The sequence below is a fragment of the Bacillus rossius genome, chromosome 16 (assembly GCF_032445375.1).
Source record: "Bacillus rossius redtenbacheri isolate Brsri chromosome 16, Brsri_v3, whole genome shotgun sequence".
Taxonomy (NCBI): Eukaryota; Metazoa; Arthropoda; class Insecta; order Phasmatodea; family Bacillidae; genus Bacillus; species Bacillus rossius.
In genome coordinates, this window is record NC_086343.1 from 31,212,426 (window position 1) to 31,240,002 (window position 27,577).

The following is a 27,577-nucleotide window of genomic DNA, read 5'->3' on the forward strand; positions in this document are numbered from 1 at the left end:
TTTTTTAATATACTTCTTGTTGTAAATTAACTTTCTTTTCTCTAAAAATATGAAATAATAAATCTCTCTTGATCAGTAAAGTATAGTGTAACAAATGTAATTGGAGTTTCTTTCTTTATTGGCAGACCCCGGTCATAATTAAGGCTCCGATCCGCTGAGTACCGATCATGTTTAACACCTTAATTTTTAATAATTGCCACATGTCTCTCAAACCTCTGAAACTCAGCATGTTTTCCAACACCTTATTAATAAATGAGATTCAAATAATGAGAGACGTGAAAATATTTCATTCATTGTATTGACACCCAGATGTATCGCATAGTGGAAAAACGGAGAAAACCAATATGAAAACATCTTACAAGTTATTTATTTTAAACAATAAACAAATATGCATGCGTCTAAAAAAATTATGTATATTTCTATTTGTTATATTTTTAGAATTCACTTCAAGAATACAACACATGTTAACAATGGTTCACATTCTTTTAATGTCCGATACAAAAGCATACAATTCCTGCACACTAGTCAGATGGTAATACATACCTACATTAGTTCAAAACAGTTACACATATTTAAAAGACCTTTTTGACAATGGTACCTAACGAAAAAAAGTGACTAAACACTAAACAATTATCTTTGAATATTTCACATAAATACTATCTAGTGTCTAACACTCATTAATTAAGGCAAACACAATACAGTACATGTTCTTACGTCATGGACTCAAACCCACGCGTGCACATGTTACAAGTAATATCCCTGCGATTTTGAATGAAGCTAGTGTCACTGGAATAAACGTATAAAACGATGAGCTATTTTACCAATGCAACAGAAGTCTCATTTTAAAAATCATCGGGCTTGGTGTTTGACTCTTTTAACATTGATCAGCTACGGAAATGAAATTATACATGGAACATTAATTATTTTGCGGATTCATTGGGTAGCAACGCGGACTTGATGGCCATATGTATCTGCTTCACAATGATTGTACACCCTGAAAGACCATGAGCAAGTTATAAACGAGGAGAATAAGTGGTTTTCTGATCAGCCTTAGCCTGCCAAAAGCCTTAGCCTGCTTAGCCTACCAATATGTGACCTTGTTATCGATCAATAATCACTCTAAAAAGACTTGATTATGTATAGGGGAGTTTAGCCTAACCTGGAGAGAAATGAATCCGCTAAATAATCATGGATGTAACAAAGTATATGTATAACTGAAAATTAAGAACATGTGGACAATAGATTGGAGCCCATTAAGAATTTGGGTTTTTTCGTCTTAATCACAACAATGTATAGTGTTCAACCACTATCCACTGATAACTGATAACTCACGTTTGTAGTACAAATACTTTTAATAATCTTAAGTAAGTTAGTCTTTAATTCTTGGAGAACTTGGGCTAATCGTTCAATTTACTTCTTACACACACAGGGCACTTTATTTGCACATGATTTTTTTCTTTTGAGGAATTTAAGCATGAAGCTAAGCAAACAAGCTTAGGAAACAAAAGGGGTTTGATTTATTATGTACTCGCGCTAGAAGTTATAACTACTTATTTGGCCTGCCTAAGAAAATTATATTATTAGCATCAAAAGTAAGAGATAATGCGTTCTGCATATTAAAGAGAACCTAAAAAAAAAAAAAAATGGTAAATATCGTTGACACCATTGGATTCCTACACTTTTTTTCTCGGCTTATAAATTATCAATAAACCTGAAGAAAACCAAAATGCATAATCTGTTCGTGGGTTCAGCTTTGCAAAATAGGCACTAGAAGTTGTAGCAAATAGTTCTATATTGAAAATATATCCAAATAGGCCTATATGTTTTTTTTTTTCAGTTAATTTATTACACTAACCGATATACACTTAAAAATAAACGAGCTACGTTGTATTTCTTGCCTTTGAACACAACTGAAGAAAACGCGCATGCGTATTGCAATAATCCTGTTTAATTTCCGTTAAATATTGCGCGTGCATTTCGTTGCAACATGCCCGAAGAAGTGTAACTTCAAAAACTGGTAGACATGTTACTTGGCCATTTTTAAGCTATGGTGTGGTGACGTTAAACTAGCTAGTCCCATGCAAGAATAGAATGCATGTTGGTAAGAAAAATTGAAAACCGCGGTTTTGTCAACGAGGAATAAGATCAATCGGAATATGTTCAGAATACATGTAGGCTAAACATCTACTGAGTACTTCAAATTGCCCTGTATACATGTGTATGGTATGCATTTAAAGACAAATTGTTAAAGTTATAAAACTTTTTTTTTCTTCACTTTGTCAGTCCGAGAGATTAATAGTTTGTGACTAGTAAACAGCTTTAAAGTACAAGTTTGAATTTAAGTGCTTGAACAAAAAGGCTGCCTTTTGGTTTTATGCACTGACCAAACAATTTGGTGGCAAGGACAAACGTTCTGCACCCACGAATCTTCCAGTGTTTTAATACAGGAAGAACGATAACTTGGTTGGAGGTTCCATGATATAACTGTCCCTGCAACACATGAATCTGGTGTGCCGGTGGACAAGGTTCACACACATCGTACTTGATTTCAATCTTCTGAATTTTAAGCCTTGTGTGTTTTCTATAGCTTGTGTACAAACATAGTGAATCCAAATAAACTATAATTCCAAAATTCTAGTACGTATCTTCATGGTGTGAATTTTACAGTCAAAAGGTATCGTAACTATTTAAGTCGTGATATCTCTAAAATCATAACAGTGGAGATGCAATTGTTTTGATATACGCCACGAAGGTTTATGGTGTTATGGACGAGAAGGGTCTGGCGATTGGCGACCAGAGATCGCTAGATCTCATGAGTCCATCTCCTGAAGATCCAAACACTTGGACCTTATATGCTGGTTCTGCAGTTGTTTCATGCGATACACGCAGGGTTCTTAGCGATACTGGCAAGCACGCAGCATGAGAATCACTGAAACATTGACGAGACACACTGTAAAAAAATAAGGTTAACATTTATAAACACGCCATTGAAGTCATTTACACTTATATTAAATAAAGAATATTCTCATGAATTCAAGATGTCTCTCTTGCACGCGGAAGGAAAAAAAATCGTCAAGTGCCAATGTATCATAGGTGGCGGATACAGAAATGTTTTCGACGGTATATTCAAAAAAAAACTTTCATAATTATTTACATACTAACACACTGACATATGGGCCTACAGAAGTAGCATTAGTCTTTGCGGCTTCTCACACAGTTGAAATTCCAGGTTTTGTAACAGGTCACGTTGCATTACCCAAAATAACACACTGCCTTCACTGAGTTTTAAATTTATTTTATTTTTTTTCAACTCCGTTAAGGAGGGGAGGGGCTGGGATATATTACCCCATAATCCCCCATGTGTCCATCACTGTCTATCATATTTGCATGGTGAATTTCACACTGTGTTGGGAATAGTGTACGTTTCCTATGCATTTGGCGTTTACCTAAGCAAAAGGCAGGAGAGATATCATGAATTCATGTACGACAACTTTGTTACAGTGATCAGGTACAGTGAAAGGTCTTAAATTCGGCACTTTCGGAACCTTGGCTAGGTCGAATTGGCGATTGTGCCAAGCTATCAAGCGTCAATATAGTTTTGTGGGGATGCCAAATGCGACCGCGATTGGCTCGATGGGTGCCGGACGACAGAGCGTGCCCGACAGGAGAGTTCCGGATTGGAGACAGTTCACATGAAGTGCTGAGGAACACCGTAGACGGGGCGGGCCAGTGCAGCGCGGAGGCCCGCCATCTGTCCAAAGAGGGATCTCACGACGATGGCTTGGCGCGCCGAAACACCATCTTCTCCAGCGAGCGTATGGGCGACTCCAGCAGCAGCATCAGCAGGAACGAGGCCAGATACGAGAACGTCACGTCGCTCAACAGCTTCCATAACTGTAAGCAGCCACAAACAACCCGCGCCCAGCACGGTACACAGGACTGTTCTCTTTGGGGGACCATGAATTATGGATAAAAGATTTATTTCAGCATTGAAGAGGCCACTCCAGTGTTTCAGGGGCACTATGCAACCCGCGTTAACCTCATAGGATTCAATGCTATTTTAATTTTGCTTATAACTAATTAACTAATATAGATTTCGAAATGATGCTTGCTTGATATGTAAAACAACGATGCTCTTATCAAAGCCCCTTTCTTCAAAAACGTGCATAAATTATGTTTTTATACTAATCTTTACTAATATGCATAAGTGTATTGTCTAGGTTTGAACCATAATTTATGCACATTTTTGAAGAAAGGGGCTTTGATAAGAGCATCGTTGTTTTACATTTCAAGCAAGCATTATTTCGAAATCTATTATAGTTAATTAGTTATAAGCAAAATGAAAATAGCATTGAATCTTATGAGGTTAACGCGGGTTGTGTAGTGCCCCTGAAACACTGGAGTGGCCTCTTAAGCATTGAATTTGGATCTAGATGATCTTCGCTCCAGGTTAGACTTACGTTCCATACTTAAAAGAAACTACTTAAGCGTGGTCACCAGTCAATACCAAGACACATCCTCCTGACATGATCGTTCAGTATGGATTAAGAGTTTTGTAGTAGAATCATAAAAGTAATGCAGATAAGTATATATGTACTATAACTCTACGCTGCTTATTCAATGAATTTCTTTAATCCTGGTGTCCCTAATAATAACTGGACATCAGAAGAATTAGCATGTTTAAAATGCATAAGCAAACTAGCATTAAAAAGTCTCAATAGACTCGGTAGCACAACGGTATAGAGCACGATTGTTAAGCTTAAGGGTTAAATTTTGACGTGGTGCAAATGAGGGGTTGAGAACAAAAACCAGGTAAGTGACATTTATGTAAAAATTTAGGAAAGCACAATTTTTATAAGTAGAGTACGTAAACTGTTAAGGGCACAAATCAGACACGTGTTATAATGTAAATGTGGCACTATCTAAAAAGTATTCACTTGCCCTACTTACAAAGTGACAGTGTGCAATGTTAGATTTCAATAACTATTTAGGTACCATAAATGAGCATTCCGTTACTTACCTGGTGTTTGTTCTCAGCCCCTTAAATATCGTTACTGGATTTTTTAAACTTTTTAATAACATTATAATATAATGTAATAATGATGTTGACTCAGTTCAATAAGGCTAAGGCTTAGTTGAAGGAAGTATGTACAGACCGATTTCAGTCGTTTGAACAAAAAATTTATACTTAGTGTTGTAAGGCATGTTTTAAAAGTCTAAGAATTACATTTTAATAATGCCATAGAAATATAACTTCTTATGTGTGCAATTCATGGTATTAACTGTTTAATGAATATTTACAATATGGGCAGAATTTTGATAAAATTCCTTGAAAATCAATCCCAAAGCCTAGCTTTAGGATTTATTAAATTTTTTTCGTTTTTATTGGAGCCGTTTCTAATAAGTAGATTAAAATTTTACGTTTGTTTCGTGCTGCTATCTGTGCGTAATGGTGGCAAGGAACAGTTACGATTCAGGCAGTGAATTCTAACAGCGGGCGCAGAACCTACGTGTGTGACTCGCATCCAAACATTTTGGTACTTGAAATGGGAATATTTCATTTATCAGTATATTTTTCATCCTCGGCATTATTTCAAATTATTCTACATTGAATTTTGTGTCCATGTTTCGTATTATAAGTTTATTTGCAACATGAGAACACATGAAATGCTCGTTACCGAGGTTAGATGATTACACATTATTGGCAAGTACTGAAAAGTCGATCAATAATTTATTATTATTATTATTCTGGCCCATGCTGCCATTTAATAGTGTTCGCAGTAATACTGGGTTCACATACATACCCGGCATTTATGCTTCGTGTTGTCTCAGTTCCTGCAATAGTTAAAATTATTTATAAACCGTTCCCCAATAGCTATCCGTTATTAACTGCGCTCCTTGATAAGCTTAATAAAGTCAAATGGGTGAATGTCCAGATATATTTTCCGAGGCTTAACAAAACATTATTCTAGAATGGGGGGAAAAAAATCAAATATAAAATGATGTGCCAATTTTTGTAAAGGAATACTCAGTGTTAATAATGTTCGCAGGCTTTCACGGCCATTGTCAGAAGTAGTTTGGCTTCTGGTTTGTAGCTGTTTCCTTGGTGAATAATTCACCAACGTTTCGATCGACATTGCAGTCGCCATCAGCAGGGAGGAGTTGCCTACTGAGTTACCTACTTCAGCCAAAGACACGGCTACAACCCAGAAGCCAAGCTAAAACTCAGTGTTATATAGGAAAACGACGGCGATGTGTTGAACAAAGGCACAATATATTTATTGTAGCGTTACAAACAATTCCTCCACGACTGGTCTCCGGAGAAATCTCGTGTGAAGGTACGAGGATGTTCCCACCGGCGCGACAGGAGACTCACCCCGGCGTACACGGTGGACTGCTGAGACACGCGGCGCGTGCCCTTGTCCAGGAAGTGGCTGATGGTGTGCAGCAGGTAGGCACCATACGTCAGCCGGCTCATCACCCGCAGCGGGCGCCACGAGAACAACCTCTGCGGCAGCTCTGAAGCAAACACATCGCCCCTCGTCGCTCAAGCAGACACATCGCCCCCCGCCTCTGAAGCTAACACATAGCCCCTCACCGCTGAAGCTAACACATCGCCCCTCGTCGCTGAAGCTAACACATTGCCCCTCACCCCTGAAGCTAACACATCGCCCCTCACCGCTGAAGCTAACACATCGCCCTGCACAGCTAAAACTAACACATCGCCCCTCACTGCTGAAGCTAACACATCGCCCCTCACCCCTAAAGCTAACACATCGCTCCTCGTCGCTGAAGCTAACACATCGCCCCTCGTCGCTGAAGCTAACACATCACCCCTCACCGCTGAAGCTAACACATCACCCCACACAGCTAAAACTAACACATCGCCCCTCACCGCTGAAGCTAACACATCACCCCTCACCGCTAAAGCTAACACATCGCCCCGCACCGCTAAAGCTAACACATCGCCCCTCACCGCTCAAGCTAATACATCGTACCTCACCACTGAAGCTAACACATTGCCTCTCGCCGCTCAGGCTAACACATCGCCCCTCACCGCTCAAGCTAAAACATCGCCCCTCACCGCTGAAGCTAACACATCTTCCTTCACCACTGAAACTATCACATCGCCCGCACCGCTAAAGCTAACACATCGCCCCTCGCCGCTGAAGGTAACACATCGCCCCTCACCGCTGAAGATAACACATCGCCCCTCACCACAGAAGCTAACACATCGCCCGCACCGCTAAAGCTAACACATCACCCCTCGCCGCTGAAGCTAACACATCGCCCCTCACCACTGAAGCTAACACATCGCCCGCACCGCTAAAGCTAACACATCGCCCCTCGCTGCTGAAGCTAACACATCGCCCCTCACCACTGAATCTAATACATCGCCCGCACTGCTAAAGCTAACACATCACCCCGCACTGCTAAAGCTAACACACCACCCCTCGCCGCTGAAGCTAACACATCGCCCCTCCCTGCTAGAGCTAACACATCGCCCCTCACCCCTGAAGCTAACACATCGCCCCTCGTCGCTGAAGCTAAGACATCGCCCCTCACCGCTGAAGCTAACACATCGCCCCTCACCGCTGAAGCTAACACATCGCCCTGCACAGCTAAAACTAACACATCGCCCCTCTGTGCTGAAGCTAACACATCGCCCCTCACCCCTAAAGCTAACACATCGCTCCTCGCCGCTGAAGCTAACACATCGCCCCTCACCGCTGAAGCTAACACATCGCCCCTCGTCGCTGAAGCTAACACATCGCCCTTCACTGCTAAAGCTAACACATCGCCCTTCACTGCTAAAGCTAAATCATCACTCATCGTCACTGAAGCTAACACATCGCCCCTCGTCGCTGAAGCTAACACATCGCCCCGCACCTCTAAAGCTAACACATCGCCCCTCACCGCTCAAGCTAACACATCGTACCTAACCACTGAAGCTAACACATCGCCTCTCGCCGCTGAAGGTAACACATCGCCCCTAACCTTTATGATTACACATCGCCCCTCACCGCTGAAGCTAACACATCTTCCCTCGTCGCTGAAGCTAACACATCACCCCGCACCGCTAAAACTAACACATCGCCCCTAACCTCTAAAGCTAACACATTGCTCTGCACCGTTGAAGCTAACAAATCACCCTGCCCCGCATAAGCTAACACATCGCCCCTCGCCACTGAATCTAACACATCGCCTTTCACCGCTAAAGCTAAGACATCGCCCCGCAGCCGCTAAAGCTAACACATCGCCCCTCACCGCTGAAGCAGACACACCGTCCCTCACCGCTGCCTACAAGTCCCCTGTTTTGCATTGTTACCGGCCACGCATCACCACGTGGATACAGCGTGTTGGATTATTAAAAGAATTTCCTTTAATCTCAAACTTTTTGTGATGGGTAATAGGTGATGTACTTCTGACGGACGGTTTGTATTTTTCGGTCCATATGATGGGCTCTAGATCACGTGATTGACGGACGGATGACGGACAGGCTGAGGTGACCAGACATTGTTGTGATTCCGACTTCAAACGACAGGAATACAATTTCATGCTTAACAACCAACGTCAGACTTGGTCGTGCACCATTTCAGGCAATGTTTTTGGAGTTTTAAAAAGGGCGATGGTGAGGTAAAAAGTGACTTTAACTAGCTGAATTCAAGTCATCTTTTGACAATATGAGATGGCTGGGCTGATGAATTAGCATCACTTAAGTTATTATTACTCTCTACTACATTTTCGTTCCAATAGACTTCCTTTTTTATTCAGAACTGAATGCCTTATACCGAGAGATAAAATGTTTACACATCAAAAACTTAAGAAAACTTCACTTAAAAATGTTGTTTTTCTTCCACGTGTGCGCGTGACATAGAACGTGGCGTGACAGAACTGGGAAGTCATAACCCGTCGTAGTTTGTACGGAAAGTCAATTATCCACGATTACGAAGAACTCTACGTTTATTTTGAGGTTAGTTCTTTGCTGAAAAGTCCGAAAATTTTGTGTGATTTATAACTGTGTATAAATTTTATTAACAATAGAAGTGAAGTCCCGATAATCTGAAAGTCCGCTTAGTCCGGAACTTAAAGTAATGACTCTGTAGCTGTCTGTGTGGAAGTGAGCCAGCGTCAAAAAGATACTTGTTCAGTCAGATGTATCCCCTTCTTCCACCTGGCCACCCCTCACAACTGTCGAGCACTGAGGCCTGTTGCTGGGACAACTTACTGTACTAACACACTCTCTTGTCACCTATTTCGTCTCAAAATTTTGTTATGTTTAAACAGAAATTATAAAATAAACTGTGAAATCTGAATAATACACATTTATGTAATCACACGTTATTATATAATTTAAGTTTATTTCAAGAATAAATCCGTAAATCCGAAAAGGGTCAGGTCCCAATCATTATCCCGACTCCACTTTACTTGTGATATTCGTCCTATCGGGGTGAAAAATATTCTGGGCAGGCTGTATCTTGGACCACAGTCGCCAGGGGTTTGTTTCATGAATTCCCATCGCGCTGAATGGGAAAGGTGCATGTGAATTGAATAGAATAATTTAACAAAATTGATGTCGCTTATGTTTTTGACATGAATTCGATGCATTTCTTGCTTGAACATCGTGTCGGGCGGCTACGCCAAAAAAATGGTGACACCAAACCACGACAAACACGGCCCATCGTTCACGGAAACTGGTTCAACTGACTCCATATGAACATCAGAATCATCAGAGAGCATATCCACGTCCATTACCAAACAATTACCTGCATTTCTCGTCGCTTCTCGCGAGGTGGACGGCTGAGGCTCCCTTGAGCACAATTTTAGCGCCTCGTTCGGGGGCTCGTTTTGCCCCAGTGGCTCATTTCTCTCGGCTAAGTTTGGCCTCATTCGATACCTACGTCTTTTCTCTGAATTTTAATTCCTTCTGATAGGGCAATTTTGCTTGTTTTCTTTTCTTTCTCCAACATAACTCGTTGCGAGTATTGGCTCCAAAACCAAAGTTAGTAACTAAACAGTTATTTCACTCAACTAACACCACACAGTGCACATTCACGAGCAAAATAAATTTTGAATCACGCAAATTGGTCTAATACTATTGGAGTTACAGCTTTCACTTACTTCAATTTGACGCTCCCCAACAAAGCTCATCACGTCATCACTGCAAATGTTAACCGGAAAAATCATATGTAACGAACACGAGCAAAGTCTGATCTACTAAGATACATTTACTTCAACCTCTGCAGCTTTCATGGTTTACAATTTCAAGCGGTGTCGAATCCTCAGCTGAAGTGACACCCGAACGTAGATTAAAGACATTAATATTCCTGTCGGCAAATCATATCAAAAAATGGGGTGTGGCTGTGTCACGGACACGGCCGTGTGTTTTCCGTGAATACGTGTACGTAACAGGTAGTTTTTTCTATACAAAATATAAAAAATGCTATTTTATCTTGTCGTTGGGGGGGGGGGGGTGGGGGGTGGTTTGGACAGATTGAAATTGCGTAACTAGGGCGCCACCATGTATAGGGGCACGTGTACCCGGCCGAAGACTCCTCGCTCGGGGCCGCGACGTGACCCGTGTGGGGACTAGGCTCGACTCCTCCTTTGCGCAGTAGCACTAGTGGGCTCTTAAGGCATCCCACACGCCTCGGGACTCAGAAGATTCCGCATGAGGATGCTCAGTGAAACTCACAGAAGTCTAGGGAAAGCTCTTTATTTTTGTCGAGCGGCACAAAGAAATAAAACGGTACATAATTAATAACGTGAAAAGAGTTATTCACTGATACACTTAAATAACATGGCAACAGGAATATTACCCCGGATTAAAGGCTGACCAGGTCACCTCGTGGCCTGGCCTCGAAAGTTCGTTACGTATTAAGAAATAAAATATCCAACTGGATTTAAATAATTACGTTAAAGAGCCATCCTCCCGGGGTAGACCTCGAGTAAAAGAAAAAGGTTTAAGAAATAATTATGGAGCGACGGATCTTAACAGATCAGAGAAACTAAAATATTGAAGTCGACGAGGCGCGCGCAGGCCTTCTACCCCGGGCGGCGAACGGAAGCTGACTGACGAGGCCAGGGCATCATGGCCGCCGGGAAGCGTTAAGTTCCCGTTATGTTACCAGGTGGATACCTGATACATGAAAAACCCTCTTAAATACTAAGAAAAAACTGACCACAGTGATTTACCATCACCAAACTTAACTTATTTTTAATTTATTCGTTAAAGTTCAAAAAAGTAGTTGCGGGTGTTTCCGGGGTTGCCCGCCTGGGGCGCTGCGCCGTCCTTACTAACTACAACTTAAAACATAAACACTTAGGGAATATTATTTAAGAAAAGACAGGTAGCAATTAAGTAAACATGAAAAAACACGCACACACACACACCTGCACACGGGGCGGGATGTTTGAAATAGAGGGTGGGGGTGGGAGGAGAGTGGTGGCGATGGCATGAGGCACATCGGGCTCAGGGAGGGCGTAGCCCTGGTCGACGTCAATGTATGTTATAATCATGTTTGAACACTAAGAAGTCGCGTATAGGCCAACATTATATATATATTTTTTATTTTAACAACATATATATTCACTGTAACTATTTTACACTAATTTTTTTATATGCAATCTATAGATTTCGACGAAAGCTGACGATTGAAACTCAAATGAACGTCGTAGCTTCTCCGAGTCAAAAGTTATACCAAATGGAAATCTCTAAACGCAGCAAAATGACCTCAAATTGGCGGCGCTTCCCACCTCCACCGCCCGCGATGTGTTCGGTCCTCAATTAGCGTAACGAATTCTTTTATCTTTTAGCTGTCCAGGGGTTGTGTATAAATTTTGGATGGAGGTGATAGATATGTAGCTGCATGTATCATTCGTTTTTTGAATTGTCTCCCACTATGGAGACGTATTCACGTGGAAAGCATAAAATAAATGTAGAGACTCTAGAGCCCCGGGTACTCACTCCAGCTGGCGAAGGTGGCGCAGAGGGCGAGCCCGGCGAAGCACAGAGCCAGCCCCACGCGGCTCAGCGAGGCATACAGCCCGGCGTACACTGGGTCGTAGCGCAGTCCTGGCTTGTGGAAGAAGTAGCTGGTCATGAAGGAGGCCGCCATCAGCACGAAGCACGCGGCATAGCTCGCCACCGACTGCCACTGCGAGCACACGCACAGTCCTCAGTCTCCAGTGCCCAGTGCCCAGTGCCCAGTGCCCAGTCCTCAGTTCTCAGTCCCCAGTCCCTAGTGCCCAGTCCCCAGTGCCCATTCCTCAGTGCCCAGTCCCCAGTGCCCAGTCCCCAGTCCCCAGTGCCCAGTCCTCAGTGCCCAGTCCCCAGTGCCCAGTCCCCAGTGCCCAGTGCCCAGTGCCCAGTCCCCAGTGCCCAGTCCTCAGTGCCCAGTCCCCAGTGCCCAGTCCCCAGTGCTCAGTCCTCAGTGCTCAGTCCTCAGTGCCCAGTGCCCAGTGCCCAGTCCCCAGTGCCCGGTCCTCAGTGCCCAGTCCTCAGTGCCCAGTCCCCAGTGCCCAGTCCCCAGTGCTCAGTCCTCAGTGCCCAGTGCCCAGTTCCCAGTGCCCAGTCCCCAGTGCTCAGTCTTCAGTCCTCAGTCCTCAGTCCCCAGTGCCCAGTCCTCAGTGCCCAGTCTCCAGTGCCCAGTCCTCAGTGCCCAGTCCCCAGTGCCCAGTCCCCAGTGCCCAGTCCCCAGTGCCCAGTCCCCAGTGCCCAGTCACCAGTGCCCAGTCCTCAGTGCCCAGTCCCCAGTGCCCAGTCCCCAGTGCCCAGTCCCCAGTGCCCAGTCCTCAGTGCCCAGTCCTCAGTGCCCAGTCCTCAGTGCCCAGTCCCCAGTGGTCAGTCCTCAGTCCCCAGTGCCCAGTCCTCAGTGCCCAGTCCTCAGTGCCCAGTCCTCAGTGCCCAGTCCCCAGTGCTCAGTCCTCAGTGCCCAGTGCCCAGTGCCCAGTCCCCAGTGCCCAGTCCCCAGTGCTCAGTCCTCAGTCCTCAGTGCCCAGTGCCCAGTGGCCAGTGCCCAGTCCCCAGTCCCCAGTCCTCAGTCCTCAGTTCCCAGTCCGTGGACGACACCGGTCCTGCTCCCCGACTGCTCCACCTTGGCGGCCCGAGAGTTTCGGGCGTGGAGTTAGTTTTAACTGACAGTCATCTCTGGACACAGAGCTTTTATGTCGTAAACTGTTAACATTTTAGCCTGTATGCATACAATAAGCAGAAAGCTTTAAAATATCCAGAAGTTTTCCATAAAACATAGTTTTGACGTTTACGCTTATCAACCCTGTTTAACATTCACGATCTTGCAAAGCGTAAGTGGTTAAGGGGCTTTTCAATTTCAGGAGGGGGCGGACACCCATGCTTACAGAATGGAAAAAGAAATGGATTCATGTCATAATATGTTAAAGTCAAATAGTTAAATCTTTCTGGTGCTTTTGATATTTTTTGTTCACTGCTACTCTGATGGGATGTTAGAGATCACTGATCAAAGAAGTATTTAACCACAAGTTATCCAGTTTGAGATGCCTCACAAGTCGGCAGCCAATGAACAGGCCATGTTTGCCCTAATGTGCAGAGGACCGTGGAGTCTATCCGGGAGGTCACTGGACAAGTAAATAATTTCACTATATATAGCGCACGTTGGTTGATAACATGGTTACTTTTTTTTTGGCGGGTTACTGTGATTGGGTTTACCATTACTTCGCCTGGTAATCAACTTACGCAGGGTCGTCAATGTAACATCAAGAACATTGTAATACCTGGAGAAGATGCCACCTAATGAATATTCGCAATCTAATTGTGGCTCCAGCTGTGATTACTGCCGCCGACGATTTGAAATTGCAGTAACAGTAGACGATCATAACCTAGAATTCGTTTCAAGGGCATATCATTTCACAGGCTTTAGGGAAGTGCATGTACATGCAAGTGTATTGTTATGAACCGGGTAGGTGGCAAGGCTGCGATGCGCGCCAGGTTACGTGGGTGGGTGGTCCTGAACGGCCACTGACGTCTCGTCGGGAATTACGCTACATCCCATCCACCCTGCTGATGCTCCCTCCTTCCTCGGCGCTGTTATCCATCCCTGAGCGGCCTGGGAATCCCGCGGGCTCGCCGAGGCCGCCGCGCGGAGTGGCGTGAATGACGCGCTGCTGTCCTGGATGCTTCGAGCATCGGGTCGGCCCGTGATGACGTGACACATCGCAGCTGCTCCAGTCGGTTCCAGAAAGACGGCCAACGGGTATAAAAGCGGCGATGCCGGCCTTAGCGGCAGTTCAGTGTGTTCCAACAGGCGAGTGGAGAGAAGTGCGAGTTCGGCGAGGAGGACATGACACCCCCCCCCCCCACCCTCCCCTGAGTGGCGCGAGACTGTGTACTTGGACAGGTGCATAGTAAGGGGGCGAACCACTTTTGAGCCTAGCTCCACTGAGGAGTACGAACTGTGGAACTTGACAGACATTGAGATACTTGCGAATAAACATTTTTTAAGTGCCAGTGATTTGTATTCAGACAAATTTAAGTGCGATTATATAATTAATAATATAAATATTAGTAGCAGATAACACTGTATAAATATTAATTGGGCCATCCTTACACACCCGTCTTCCCCACTCGTAACAATATTACCAAAAATAAACGCACGCGTTGTTCCCCGCCTATGGTTTGATTGAGATGGTATCCGTAGCAGCCGGCTGCTCACCCAGACAGACAACTTGATGTTCCATCTAATCTGATGATGTGTGAGGTGGGAATGAGATATGTATGAGGCAATTTAAATTTGTTGTCGTTTAGCCTAATATTGAATATAAACATTTGTTAGGGCAGAGAGGAAACAAAAATTATCTAAAACTATTAAATAATGTATATTGGAAGTATTATTGAAACAGTATTCAATCTCCAATAATGACTTCAATACCAAACGTGAACGACTAAACAGGGGGAATCATTTGTAGCAGATAAACACTAGCCTATTTACTTCAAACAGTTCATTAAAAGTTATATTGTGCAGATTATGCTTTAACAAACAAAATGTTCGATCTTATACATTATAGTAGTTGGCATGCCTAAAAAAACAGCTGAAACCAAGATGGCGTCTTTCAATTTCCATCCCTTCGCTTTGAAATTTAGATTACCGTTTGGAGGGGAAGTCTCATACGCTCACAACGGTGGAAAGGTGAGTATGACATTAACAAAAAATTAAGGAAATTGCTAGACAATTTCGAAAAGAACCCTACAAAAGGAAATTCTTACAATGTTAAGTCTAAACGCGGAATCCCTTGTTTTGTTCAAGATAATGCCGAGCATGATGCCAATCAATGAAGGAGCCATCCTGTTCTCTGTCCTGATGTATATCTCCTGGAAGTAGCGGGAGGCGATCACATCGTTCGTGGTGCTGCAAGAAAACACAAGAAGAGTACATTACATCACACCTTTATATCTTATAATATATAATAGTACATATAATACTAGCAGAGCCCGGCAGATGTTATCCTTCCAGTGTTTATTTACCTCTATATATCTAATGTGAATGGTTTGTTTGTAATCTAGAATCTATAATGTGTTTGAAATGGTATTTCATTTTAAACTCACTCACCAAATACTAACCATGGTCGCAATTTGTTATTATTGAGGATTAACGACGGTAAAAAAATCACAATATGCCAATTTTCATGGCGATGGATTGAACGGCGTAGAAGTTGTTGTGCTGCAGCGTCATATAATGTCGAGGTATTCCTAAATGGACACTGTGAAAATATTCTCCGTGTTCAAGTACTGGCGTAGCCAGGGGGGGGTTTAAGGGGTTCAAACCCCCCCCTTAGCACCAAATCTTTAATTAATTTCTTATCCATCACTCAAACAAATTTCATATTAAAATTAATAAAAATTTTACCATTACAATATTTAAATTTAAGTACCGAAAACTGCTAAAATAGCACTATTTTACACCTTAAAATCCAAATTTTCCCGGGGGAGGGCCCCCGAACCCCCCGCTTTAATATGGGGGCGGGGGGGCCCCATGCTTCTTAACACCCCCCATACACAAATCCTGGCTACGCCACTGCCTACATATGCTAATTTTCATGGTGATCGGTGGAATGGTATAGATGTTGGTGTGTGCAGCGCCATCTAGTGGTGAGATATTGCTAAATGGATTTTGTGAAAAGATTCTCCGTGTTCAGATAACACACATATACATATATACACACACAGAGACATAAAAACCAATTTTCAATGATTTGAACGGAAAAGAATTTGATGCGCTGCAGCGCCATCTAGCAGCGAGTTATAGAAAAATGGATAGCATAACCAGTAGCGGATACAGAGGGGGTGCTAAGGGGCTCAAGCCCCCTCCAAAGGTATCTGGGTCCACTATTGTTTTAGTGTTTGCCTTGATAAAGCCTAGCCTCTGCTGTGTCAAGCCCCTCCCAAACCAAAATCCTGGATCCGCCACTGAGCATAACAAGCTACTCCATGAAAAAAAAAAACACTTTGATGTGCCAACTTTCATGGCGATCGGTGAAAGATTGACTGTTAAAAATCTGTCGCAAAATACTATTTTGATACTTTAATTTTAAAACAACATTGGTGGAAGTGGTCGTCATCACAGCTGCGCGCGTGCCCACACTTACTCCGGGTAAGGCACGAGGAATCCGTCAGCGCGCTTCCACCATGTGGTCAGGAAAGGCACTACCACGGAGACGACGCCCAACAGGGCGAGGACTGAGTAGCCCCAGCGAGGCCAGCGCGCGATGCAGTACACCAGCACCAGACACACCACGAACATCTGCGTGTCGACGGAGAGGTACCACGACTGGTACAGGCACTGCGACATGAGAAACAACACACCTGCATCAACAAGCTTCACCAAACCAGTATTCAATCACACACCGAAGTCAGAGAACCTGTAGCGTAACCTGAGCTCGATGCAGTACACCAGCACCATAGACACCACGAACATCTGCATGTCTGTGGAGAGGTACCATGACTGGTACAGGCACTGAGACACGAGAAACAACACACCTGCATCAACAAGCTTCACCAAACCAGTATTCAATCACACACCTAAGACAGAGAACCTGTAGCGTAACCAGAGCTCGATGCAGTACACCAGCACCATAGACACCACGAACATCTGCATGTCTGTGGAGAGGTACCACGACTGGTACAGGCACTGCAACACGAAAAACAACACACCTGCATCAACAAGCTTCACCAAACCAGTATTCAATCACACACCGAAGTTAGAGAACCTGTAGCGTAACCAGAGATCGATGCAGTACACCAGCACCAGAGACACCACGAACATCTGCATGTCTGTGGAGAGGTAGCACAACTGGTACCTGCACTGCACCACACAAACAAAATAGCTGCATCATCAAGACCCACTAAAAACACTTCACATTTACACTGCGTAGGCTGAGTAGACGTAGTAGGATCAAGCTCCATCAATCAACCAGAGGATCACAAAGCTAAGGCTGAGACCCCGTAGTGGGACAAGTGTGTGATGCAGTACACCAACATTAAAAACACCACAAATAAAAAAAAAATGTCCACGAGCACTAAGTCACACACTAAAATTTTCAATTATTTTATTTTTGGTGGATGAAGCTAAGCGACCACATTGACTATTTTGATTTTAGGTAAAGTAGTTAGGATGCACAACACACGTCGACACATGTCGACTCTACACATCTACCCAGGCAAGTGATCAATCAGTAGATAGTTTCGGATACCTCCTTAAGGGGCCCGCCTCGTTAGGGGTGTATGTGTGTTAATGAGGTGGGATGATAAGCGCGATGCTTGCTGGTGTTTCTAGCGCGGTATAGCCTCTAAGCGCAAGGCTCTGAATTGACGCATAGTCTTCTCGTCGTCACAAGATAACTGTGAAATTTTAGCGGTGACTGCAACATTATATGGCCGATAAATGAAGATAAAGGTGTAATGCAAGTCCCTTAAGTGCTTTTAATAATCTGTACTGGTTGTTTTACGCCTAAAAATTACTCTGAATACATGCGTTTTAGCCATTTTAACTCTTCTAGACAGACAGTTTAAAAACATGATCCAAAATTAAAAGTACTTTTAGGGCCTCAGCGAACTTTTAAATGCTTTTCGTAAACATACCCCACTCGGATATCTTGAGTAGTTTTGAAATCGCCTTGTTTTTATTGAAGCTCTGCGCACCGTCTGTGTGACCAGGTAGGCGGAGCCCTTAAAGGACATTAAGTCATTTAATTGACCTACCAAATAGTTTGGAAGATGCGAGCAGAAAGCGGATTCAAATAATGTTAACGACTTACCATCTTGTCGACGTTTATGTAGTTGTTGATATAGAGAAGATTGGTCCACCAACTCTCGGCGCAGCGCTGCTGATCCAGCCCTATCACCTCGTGCCACAGTGGGCCCGAGCCCAGACGATAGAATATCGTCGCATGGAAAAACACCACCAGGATGTAAGAAGGTGTCAACCTGCCGGAACAACCCACATCCTGAACGGTTTTTAACTTACCCCGGGCAACATCCGTGCAAATGAAGAAGTTCCTTAAACAAAGTAAAAACTTCAATGCACCACTGTATTTGGCTGTATGTGCTCTGAAGCAAAAACCCATCAATGAATTGATCTCATTTGGGTCATAATATCGGAGGAAAGTGACGGTGTATGAGTTATTGGATAAATAGTCTAAGAATTGTTGAGAAATCATCATTTAGTTGCTGAAACAACAGCATTTTGAAGACTTCGAGTGCTTAAATTGTTTACGACACACAAACACTACTGTACATTAGCACTTCCGTCTCTTAATGAGCATGATTCGAATTAAGTTATGTATGACCTGCACGGGTTCCTTTGTGTAAGCAATGGAAGCAGGGCATACTTACACTTATCTCAGTTCAACCACGGTATCGTGCTGAGATTAAAAATATTACATGAAATGGTGTTCGTAGTCAAAGTAACTAATTAAAAAGGCTAAAGCTTGCAGCTTTCTTTGAAAGGGCATACTATATAATTTTGGTTCCTTTTTGTAGTCAAATTTATAGGTGAATGTAATGAATATGGCATCTGGATTCGCCAGCATTAAAATATATTAGTTATTTCCTATACTGTAGTTACAGAACGGAAAATGCTAATGAATAAAAGACTGTGCGAGGACTAAAACTTGTAAGATATTATTTATGCCCTTTCAAGCAATTACTTGAATAAATGAATCAAGATTAAAATTTAAAAAAAATTTCACATAGAAGTTAGGAACGACTAATCCCTCTTTGAGGCCATGTAGAGATACACTGATTTCTGGAATGTCCAATTAAGAATAAAAACTACACTGCTGGACCTATTTTCATGGGTTTTGTACTATTTTAAATAGCTGAGAATGGTGATCTAAATATTATAATGGCAGTGTTTGCAGATGATATTGTGGTATGGGTAAATGAAGAGGACGTTCAGGAGTAACTGTAGAGCAGGAAGAAGTACAAATATGTTTATTTAAATTTAGTATAAGAAGAGCAAGTTATTAAATACAACCAAAAACATGGAGATAACAATGGCTAGACTTCAATTAGCGGGGAAAAACTAAGTAAAGTGTGGGATAATTGGTACTCACATTCTAGAGGAATAAAAATAGAATCTGGGTGAGGTCATTCTGATTTAAGTTTAAGAAATTCTTTACAATATCTTTGTTAGATTACTCCCGTGCATTGGTAAATTTATTTCCATCCTTAAGAACCTCACTGTTAGCAATATGTTAAGATCAATCATAATAATAAAAAAAATTACCTTAAGATTCGGATGACCAATATGGCGAAGAGGTTGACCTTGAAAGACTTCTCCATGTAGAGCAGCAGGTGGTAGGTGAGCAGAGCGCCGCTCACCAAGAAGAAGAAGTCCACCAGGAGTGTGCCGTTCAGCAGGAAGCCCGTAGCCACTTTGTGAAAGAACTGCATCACACCAATCACCACTCTCACTCTTGAGCATCGCGTGCAGCACATCACAACTCTCACTATCAAACATCGAAGCCAATATGACACTTCGGAAATCAACACTTTTGGCACAAACTGATGGAATTCAAAACAGATTTACACTCAACCAATGTTTCCTCTTCATAAGAGAACTTGCACATACAAAAATTTATGTTATAGAACTCGTATGTCACAATACAAAACTTTATTTTCCGTGATTTCTGCGTTCACCTAGTCTGAAATTACTGTGAGGGATTTAGGGTTCAGTTGTACAACAAAACATCCATTTCATTGGTTTACTCCAAGTGTCCGCACCAGGAGAATGCACTGCAAATCATGTCGGACGACTCGGGGGTAGCTGTGCTGGAGGACAGAGAACTGCGGGACCCACCTGCTCAAACTGGTTGGCTTCCAGGGTCGGCATGCTGTTGAACATTGACAGCCGGTGGCCGCAGATGACCAGCATCATGAAGTAGAACCTGATTCCGTCGATGGCGTCCAGGCCCTCGTGGTAGGGCACCATCTTGGTCAAGCCGTGCAGGCTCCTCTTGGCCGAGAAGCACAGCAGTGCCCGTTCAAGCGTCACCACGCTATTGGAGCCTGCAAGCACGCACGATATCGCTGTACAGTTGCAAACAGTGACGTAACTGAAATATTGTCGATTTACTTTTTGGCAAACACAGCAGACATTTAAAAAATTTGATGTCCCATGATTAGAGACTGGAAAAATTCGCGAATTCATTTCGCGATAGGCTAAAATACAAATAGTTATACCTTAGTGCTGCCTCTAATACTCACAATTCACCTGGATGACTCTGGGCCAATGAGAAACGCCCGACAAAAGCTTTATCGAATCACAGGCTGCTACGTTGGGACGTCTCACAAGACAGAAGCCAATGAGTGGGCGACATTTGACCGAGTGTACGTAGAACTATGGAGTTCATCCTGAAGGTCATTGAACCCGCGAATTTTTCCGGTCCCTACCCATGATAAATAATTTAGGTAGAATGTGTGATGTGATCTGAGAGGACTGATGACTACATATGCTGTAATTAAAGGGCAATTATCTGTCTTCAGGCACAGTAATGTCTTTCCAAGAAGACCAGAGTCAGATAAGTGTCTCTAGAACACCCCGAGTGTGTTTTGATACTGGAAGGAATGGTTTTGTTCGAAATTTCTTGGATTTTTTGCGGAAACCTCGTTCAGACTGGCCGTCATGGAGGCTTGGATCACTTCGGTGCTGTCAAAAAGGTGTCCTTTAAGGGCTGTCTTAATCTTCGGAAACAAAAAAAGAAGTCAGCCAGAGTCAATTCGGGACTGTAAGGAGGCTGGGACAGCATCGCCAAGTCGTGCTTCACCAGAAACTCACTGGTGCGCAGAGCAGTGTGGCTGGGAGCATTGTCATAACGGAGCACCCAGGTGTGCACAGTGGCTGTGTGAAATTTCTGTGTCTGCGCAATCACCCTAACACTCATTCGATGATCACGGTTCAACGAAATTACGCACCCGAAGTCACAGTTTCGTCAGTGTAGCTGGTTGGTAGCCATCCATAGCGGGGGTTCTAGGTCACCTTTTCGCGGCCCTACTTAAAAATCTTAAACCACCTTTAAACTTGCAAAGACGATAGAGCAGAGTCCCCGATATAACTTTTCCAAAATTTCTGCGCACATCTGTCACATTTAATTAACGCCCCTTGTGCTGAGCACATGCGGTGTGCAGAGCTTCAGGAAAAACAACGCGATTCTAAAACTACTCAAGATATCCGAGTCGGGTCTGCTTACGTACGGAAAGAATTTAAGAATTCGCTGAGGGTAGAAATGTTCTTTTAATTTCGGATTAAGTTTTGAAACTGTATTTTTAGAAGAGTTAAAATGGCTAAAACCCGTGTTTTCAGAGTAATTTTCAGGCGTAAAACAACCAGTACAGATTCTTGAAAGCACTTCAGAGACTTGCATTACACCTTTATCTTCATTTCTCCGCAAAATAATGTTACGGTACCTCGCTCAAATTTCACAGTTATCATGTGACGACGAGAAGACTGCGCGCCAGTTCCGAGCCTTGCGCTTAGAGGCTATACCGCGCTAGAAGCACCAGCGAGCGTCGCGCTTATCATCCCGCCTCTGTAACACACATACACCCCTGACGAGGCGGGCCCCTTAAGATACCACACTATTCGTGAACTATGCCAGGCGTGCCCAAAGTGTCTATGGGTACTGGCACATAAATATTCATTTTCACAGCAGGCTTGCTAAAAAAAAATAATGAAAAGGCATGTTCCAGTGTAAAGAAAATATTTGGAACAGAATTGAGGCCTAAGGTAGTTCAGGCATAACTGCTTATAGATCCGATCAGTTACAAGAAAAGTATCCAACAATTATCATTTCATGTACTAAAAAAAAAAAAAGATATAGTGAGAATAAGACTGCATATTCATTCCATGTTCAACACAAATGTGATTTTGAATCATTCTTATACATCTCATACATTTATCACATTTGGATAAGTTTTAATAACGCGAAGAAATAAGCTTGAAAGAGAATATTCTGAAGATGAACAAAATACTATTTTTATATAATTTTATTTCTAAGACAAAACTGACAACTGGCTCATTTTATAATATGTTGAATTTCAAAGTATTTCAATTATATCAGCAGGAAAGCTGCAAAAAATGAAAATTATTTTCCAGTTCCTCTTTTATTGCTCCCTACACTGGCTATTAAATTGAGATAAGAAATAGCTAAAATTTTATAAGGAAACTGCTTTACAGCCGTAAAGTAAGAAGAGGCGGTGACTCATCAGAGCTAGCAATAAGGGGGCAACTATAAGGATTGGAAATATGATGGCGGTGGGGCTGAGGATGAGGGCTGAAACAAATTAATTAGAGATCAGACAACTGTAATGGTCTTTGCAGGTTTTCAATCACAATGTTACAATTGTGGACTACCATTGTAAATCTTCAATATGTACCTTATTGTTTTTGACGTGATAACGTCTTATAAATCGATGAACGCCGGCTGCACGCACAAAAAAGCATGACTCATTGTCACATTCCTCCTGAGCCGAGCGTGCAAGAACCGGCCAACCACCGTGCGAGAAAAACTTCTATAATATTAAACAGGTTAAGGCGGGTTTTTTAACTAATTGTTCGTGATTGTATTTAAACAAATTATTTAAATTAAATTTGCAAAAACTGTAACTACTATTTGAAAATTAAAACGTATGCAATTTTTTATCATTGTATTCTTATGACGTTATCACGTAAAATTATCGTCCATAAACCGACTTTACAGACAAGCCACTTTATATATATATATATAAATAATCATATTTGAAGTGAATTTTTGTATACTTAGTTTTATCGTTGACGTGGATATTTTTAGGGTGAACTTCCAACCCTTTCGCGCGTGGTGGCAAAGAACCGATACCCCCTTCCACAATTACTGGGGGTGGTGACTGATGCTACCAATTTTCGGGGCATACCTTCACCCGCCTCCGATTCCTTCTCGTCGAGGTAGTAGGTGCAGTCGTAGAACGTGCTGGCGACCACGATGAGCACCAGGACTGCCAACACAGCGCTGGAAACAAACAACCAGGTGGTGGCAACACTGCCTCATCGTGCAGTGAGTGTCTCGGTATCCCTGAACTCACAAATGAAATTCCCCCAAAAGGTAATCCACATTTTCATAAACTTTGGCTTACTTTAGAGTCTGTATTCAATATCACAAGCATTGAAGTTTGTTTTTGTAAATAAAAATGAAACATTCATTTAAAATTACAGATAATTGTAAATTTATACATTTACTTAAAATCAACTCTTTTTACTGCAAAATAGTGTTCGCAGTAATACTGGGTTCGGATTCTTACCCGGGAACTTATGCTTTGTGTTATCCCATTACCTCGAATAGTTAAAGTTATTTTCAAACCTGTACCTAAATAGCTTTCTAGAATCAACTGCGCATATTAATAAGCATTGTAAAACTAAATAAAGTCAAATGATAGAATATTCGATTATCTTTAAAAAAAATAACTATTGTCATGTGTTGTAAAACGTTACAATATCTTTCTTGTAGTACATATTACAAACTATTTTGTTGCAACTGGTTTCCAAAGGATTCTTTTATAAAAGTACAGAATTTTTTGTCATTGTAGATGGAAACAGAGTGATACACTTATGCAGAACAAGCAATTATTATCAATTACAATCAAAATTGCATCACTGATGTGAACTTTCAAATGTTGAAAAAAAAAAAAAAAAAAAAACATCAGACATACACAACAGCTTTCATTTCATGGACAACTAAAAATGGTAGCCTCAATCGGACAATAACACAACACTAACGAGAAAACTGCCTACAAGCAAAAAAAGTAAAGATATCAAAGGCGTTAATCTAGGTAACATTTACATTTAGAACAAAGCAGATGGATCATTGCTCAGAATAATAACTTTTTGTCTGTAAGCTTACTTTCTTTCTGTCATTCTCCCCACCGCACTAAAATGACTCAAAGTTGGACATTTTTTAAATTTTTATTTCATATTTCTAAAGTAATTTTTTTTTTTTTAACCTATGTCCACAATTGTTGTAGTTTCTTCTCGTGGGTGAAAAAATTTAAAATACGTAGTTTTGATAAATAGCGTGTTATCATCATCCAAAAAGTAGTGTGTTCGCTAACCTTTAATGCTACTAGGGAGAGCCCTTGACATGCGTGTTCGGCTAATCAACGCTTTTAAACTGGGCGGCACGGGTTTGACTTCCAACAGACACTGCCACATGCCACAGATGTCTCACACGCGGGAACTCGCTACTGTGGATGGTTGATTTTATTAGGATAGCTACATTAAAGATACTGTGAAATCATGTAAACGGCTGGATAGCTACATACGTATTAAAAAGTTATTTGCTAAGCAACCTTCGGGGAACTTCGTGTGTGGCTCTCTCGTCTGTGAAATGAAGGCTTCCCGTCAGCTGGCGTGTTCGCCTGATTCCTGGGAGATTGCCCCCTCTCACCCACTCGGAGTCCATAGCTGCTCCTTACTACAGGGTCTCTGATTTCTTGAAGTGTTCAGTGATGACAGGCTCCTGCGTATCCCCTTTCATCAAAACATCTACAAGTCGGCGGGCATTAACAACACTGTTGGGTGAAGTAGCTTGGCTTCTGGGTTGTAGTCAGTAGGTAACTGCTCCCTGATGATGGCGACTGCAATGTCGACCGAAACGTCGGTGAATTATTCGCCAAGGACACGGCTACAACCCAGAAGCCAAGCTACTTCAGACACTGTTGGGCATTTTACTGGTTTACTGTTTATTTTTTGACGTGACGTCTAATAAATCGATGAACGCCGGCTGCACGCACGAAAAAGTGTCCCGTTACGCACATTGCTCCTTTACGCTGTGTCCCGTTACGCACATTGTTCCTTTACGCTGTGTCCCGTTACGCACATTGTACGTTACGCTGTGATTATTCTTATATTATTAAAAAAAGTAGCATCTGTCAACGAGTGCAGTAATAATAGGTTATGTTAGATATTTGATTACAGTTTATTTATATGAAAACTTGTTCATAATTATATTTAAACGAAAAGTTAATGTGATTTGCATTGCTTATTACAACAATTTTGGCAATAAAGGTTAATTATTATTGCATTTTAAAAATCTGATTACTAGTATAATTTCAAGTATTTATTCTTTTATTATTAAAATATACCTACATGATTCAATTTTATTCATAAAAGTATGCAATCATATCATCAATGTTTTGTTATAACGTTGTCACGTTAAACTATCGTCCGTAAACCGACTTTACAGACAACCAATTTTTTTTTGGTGACTTCATGGATAAAGCTCGCTCATTCCAAAGGATAAAGTAGTATGAGTTACCTAAAAAAATCTAAATTTAAAAAAAATCTAGCGAGTCTTTCAGTACTCGTCAGTGATGTGTAAACATCTAACCTCGGTAACGAGCGAATTCAATATGTTCTCATGTTGTTCGTGTTGCGAATAAACTTGTAATACGAAACTCGGACGCAACATTTAAATTAGAAAATTTTAAAATAATGCCAAAGGGTGATAAACATACGGATCAAAACAAAATATTAGCTTTTCAAGTTCAAAACCAGAATTTATAGCTGCGAATCACACACACTTACTTTCGGCGCTCGCCGCTAGAATTCGCTGCCTGGATCGTAAACGTTGCTTGCCACCATCACTAGCAGATGGCAGCACGAAGGAAAAAAAAACGGAAATTTTAAACTATTGAAATGGCTCCGATAAAGGCGAAAACATAATTGATATAATTCTAAAACCCGGCTTTGAACTCGATTTTTGACAATGGATGTTATTAAAATACTGCCCACCTTGTTTAAATTGATCAAACAGTACATTACGGACAACCCGGGTGAGACTTCTCATACAGGAGGTTAAAGTCCAGTGGACTAAGTACTCCATAGCAAACTGCACGCGTCTCTGGGTAGTACCCATCAGGGTACACACTCAAAGATTCAAGCAAACAAAAAAAAAAAAAAATAAAGAGGGTTGTCTGTAAAGTCAGTTTACGGATGATAATTTTACGTGATAACGTCATATCAAAACATTGATGAAAAATTGCATACTTTATAATTGTCAAATATTATTTACAAGTTTTTTTGTAAATTAAATTTAAATAATTTGTTTAAAATAATCACGAACAATCAGTTAAAAAGCCCGCCTTAACATGTTTGATATTATAGATTTTTCTCGAACGGTGGTTGGCCGGTTCTTGCACGCTCGGGTCAGGCGGAACGTGACAATGAGTGATGTTTTTTGTGCGTGCAGCCGGCGTTCATCGACTTATAAGACGTTGTCACGTCAATAAAAGAGACGTCTCACGAGTCAGCAGCAGAGTATGCAGAGGACCGTGGAGTCTGTGCTGAAGGGCCCCGGTAACTTGGTTGGGGGGGGGGGGGGGGTCGGTGCGTGTCATTTGACCTAAAATTCATATCTCCTAAACGTCACATGACCTAAAATTTAAAATAATCCTTCAGCCATTTGACCTAAAAGTCATTAGACCTAAAAGTAATTTGCCCTAAAAGTCATTAGACCTAAAAGTCATACTACTAAACGTCACTTGCCCTAAAAGTCAATTCGCCTAAAAGTCATTTCGCCTAAAAGTCATTTGCCCTATTAGTTATTCGACCTAACAGGCATTCAGCCGAAATTCATTTTAGGTCGAATGACTTTAAGGGCAAGTGGAGTGTACTAGGGGGGGGGGGGGGGCAGTGGCGGATCCAGGATATTGGTTTGGGAGGGGCTTGACCCAGACAAACACTAAAACAATAGTGGACCCAGATGCTTTTGGAGGGGGCTTGAGCCCCTTAGCCCCTCCTCTGGATCCGCTACTGGAGAGGGAGGGGGGGTCGACTCACGTGTAGACGGTCTCGCCGATTGTGAAGGGCGGCGGGGGGCGCGCCGTGCTGCAGCGACCAGGGACCGCCCGGGCGGACAGCTGCAGCCCTGTGCGAGCGCCGAAGTCCCGCGCCTCGCCGTCCAGGGCGCGCTGCAGCGAGGCAGTGGCACACGAGGCGGGCAGGCACAGCGCCATGTGCAGCGTGTCGCGGCGCGTCTTGGTGCGGTCCGGCGTCGCCTGCCGTCACACACGCCA

General features: G+C 42.5%; 1 protein-coding gene across 1 annotated transcript in view; it reads right to left on the reverse strand.

Annotated features, from left to right (window-relative positions):
- Positions 1-349: 349 nt before the first annotated feature.
- LOC134539934 (nose resistant to fluoxetine protein 6-like) overlaps positions 350-27,577 on the reverse strand; it is a 66,088-nt gene continuing 38,860 nt past the window's right edge. Inside the window, exons 3-12 of the mRNA XM_063382298.1 lie at positions 27,342-27,559; positions 23,423-23,517; positions 20,334-20,542; positions 19,761-19,921; positions 18,289-18,457; positions 16,621-16,814; positions 15,242-15,383; positions 11,969-12,158; positions 6,377-6,519; positions 350-3,894 (exon numbers count right to left, since the gene is read on the reverse strand). Of these exons, the coding sequence (XP_063238368.1) occupies positions 3,769-3,894; positions 6,377-6,519; positions 11,969-12,158; positions 15,242-15,383; positions 16,621-16,814; positions 18,289-18,457; positions 19,761-19,921; positions 20,334-20,542; positions 23,423-23,517; positions 27,342-27,559 (1,647 nt within the window). The 3' untranslated portion in view covers positions 350-3,768. The remainder of the gene's footprint in view (positions 3,895-6,376; positions 6,520-11,968; positions 12,159-15,241; positions 15,384-16,620; positions 16,815-18,288; positions 18,458-19,760; positions 19,922-20,333; positions 20,543-23,422; positions 23,518-27,341; positions 27,560-27,577) is intronic.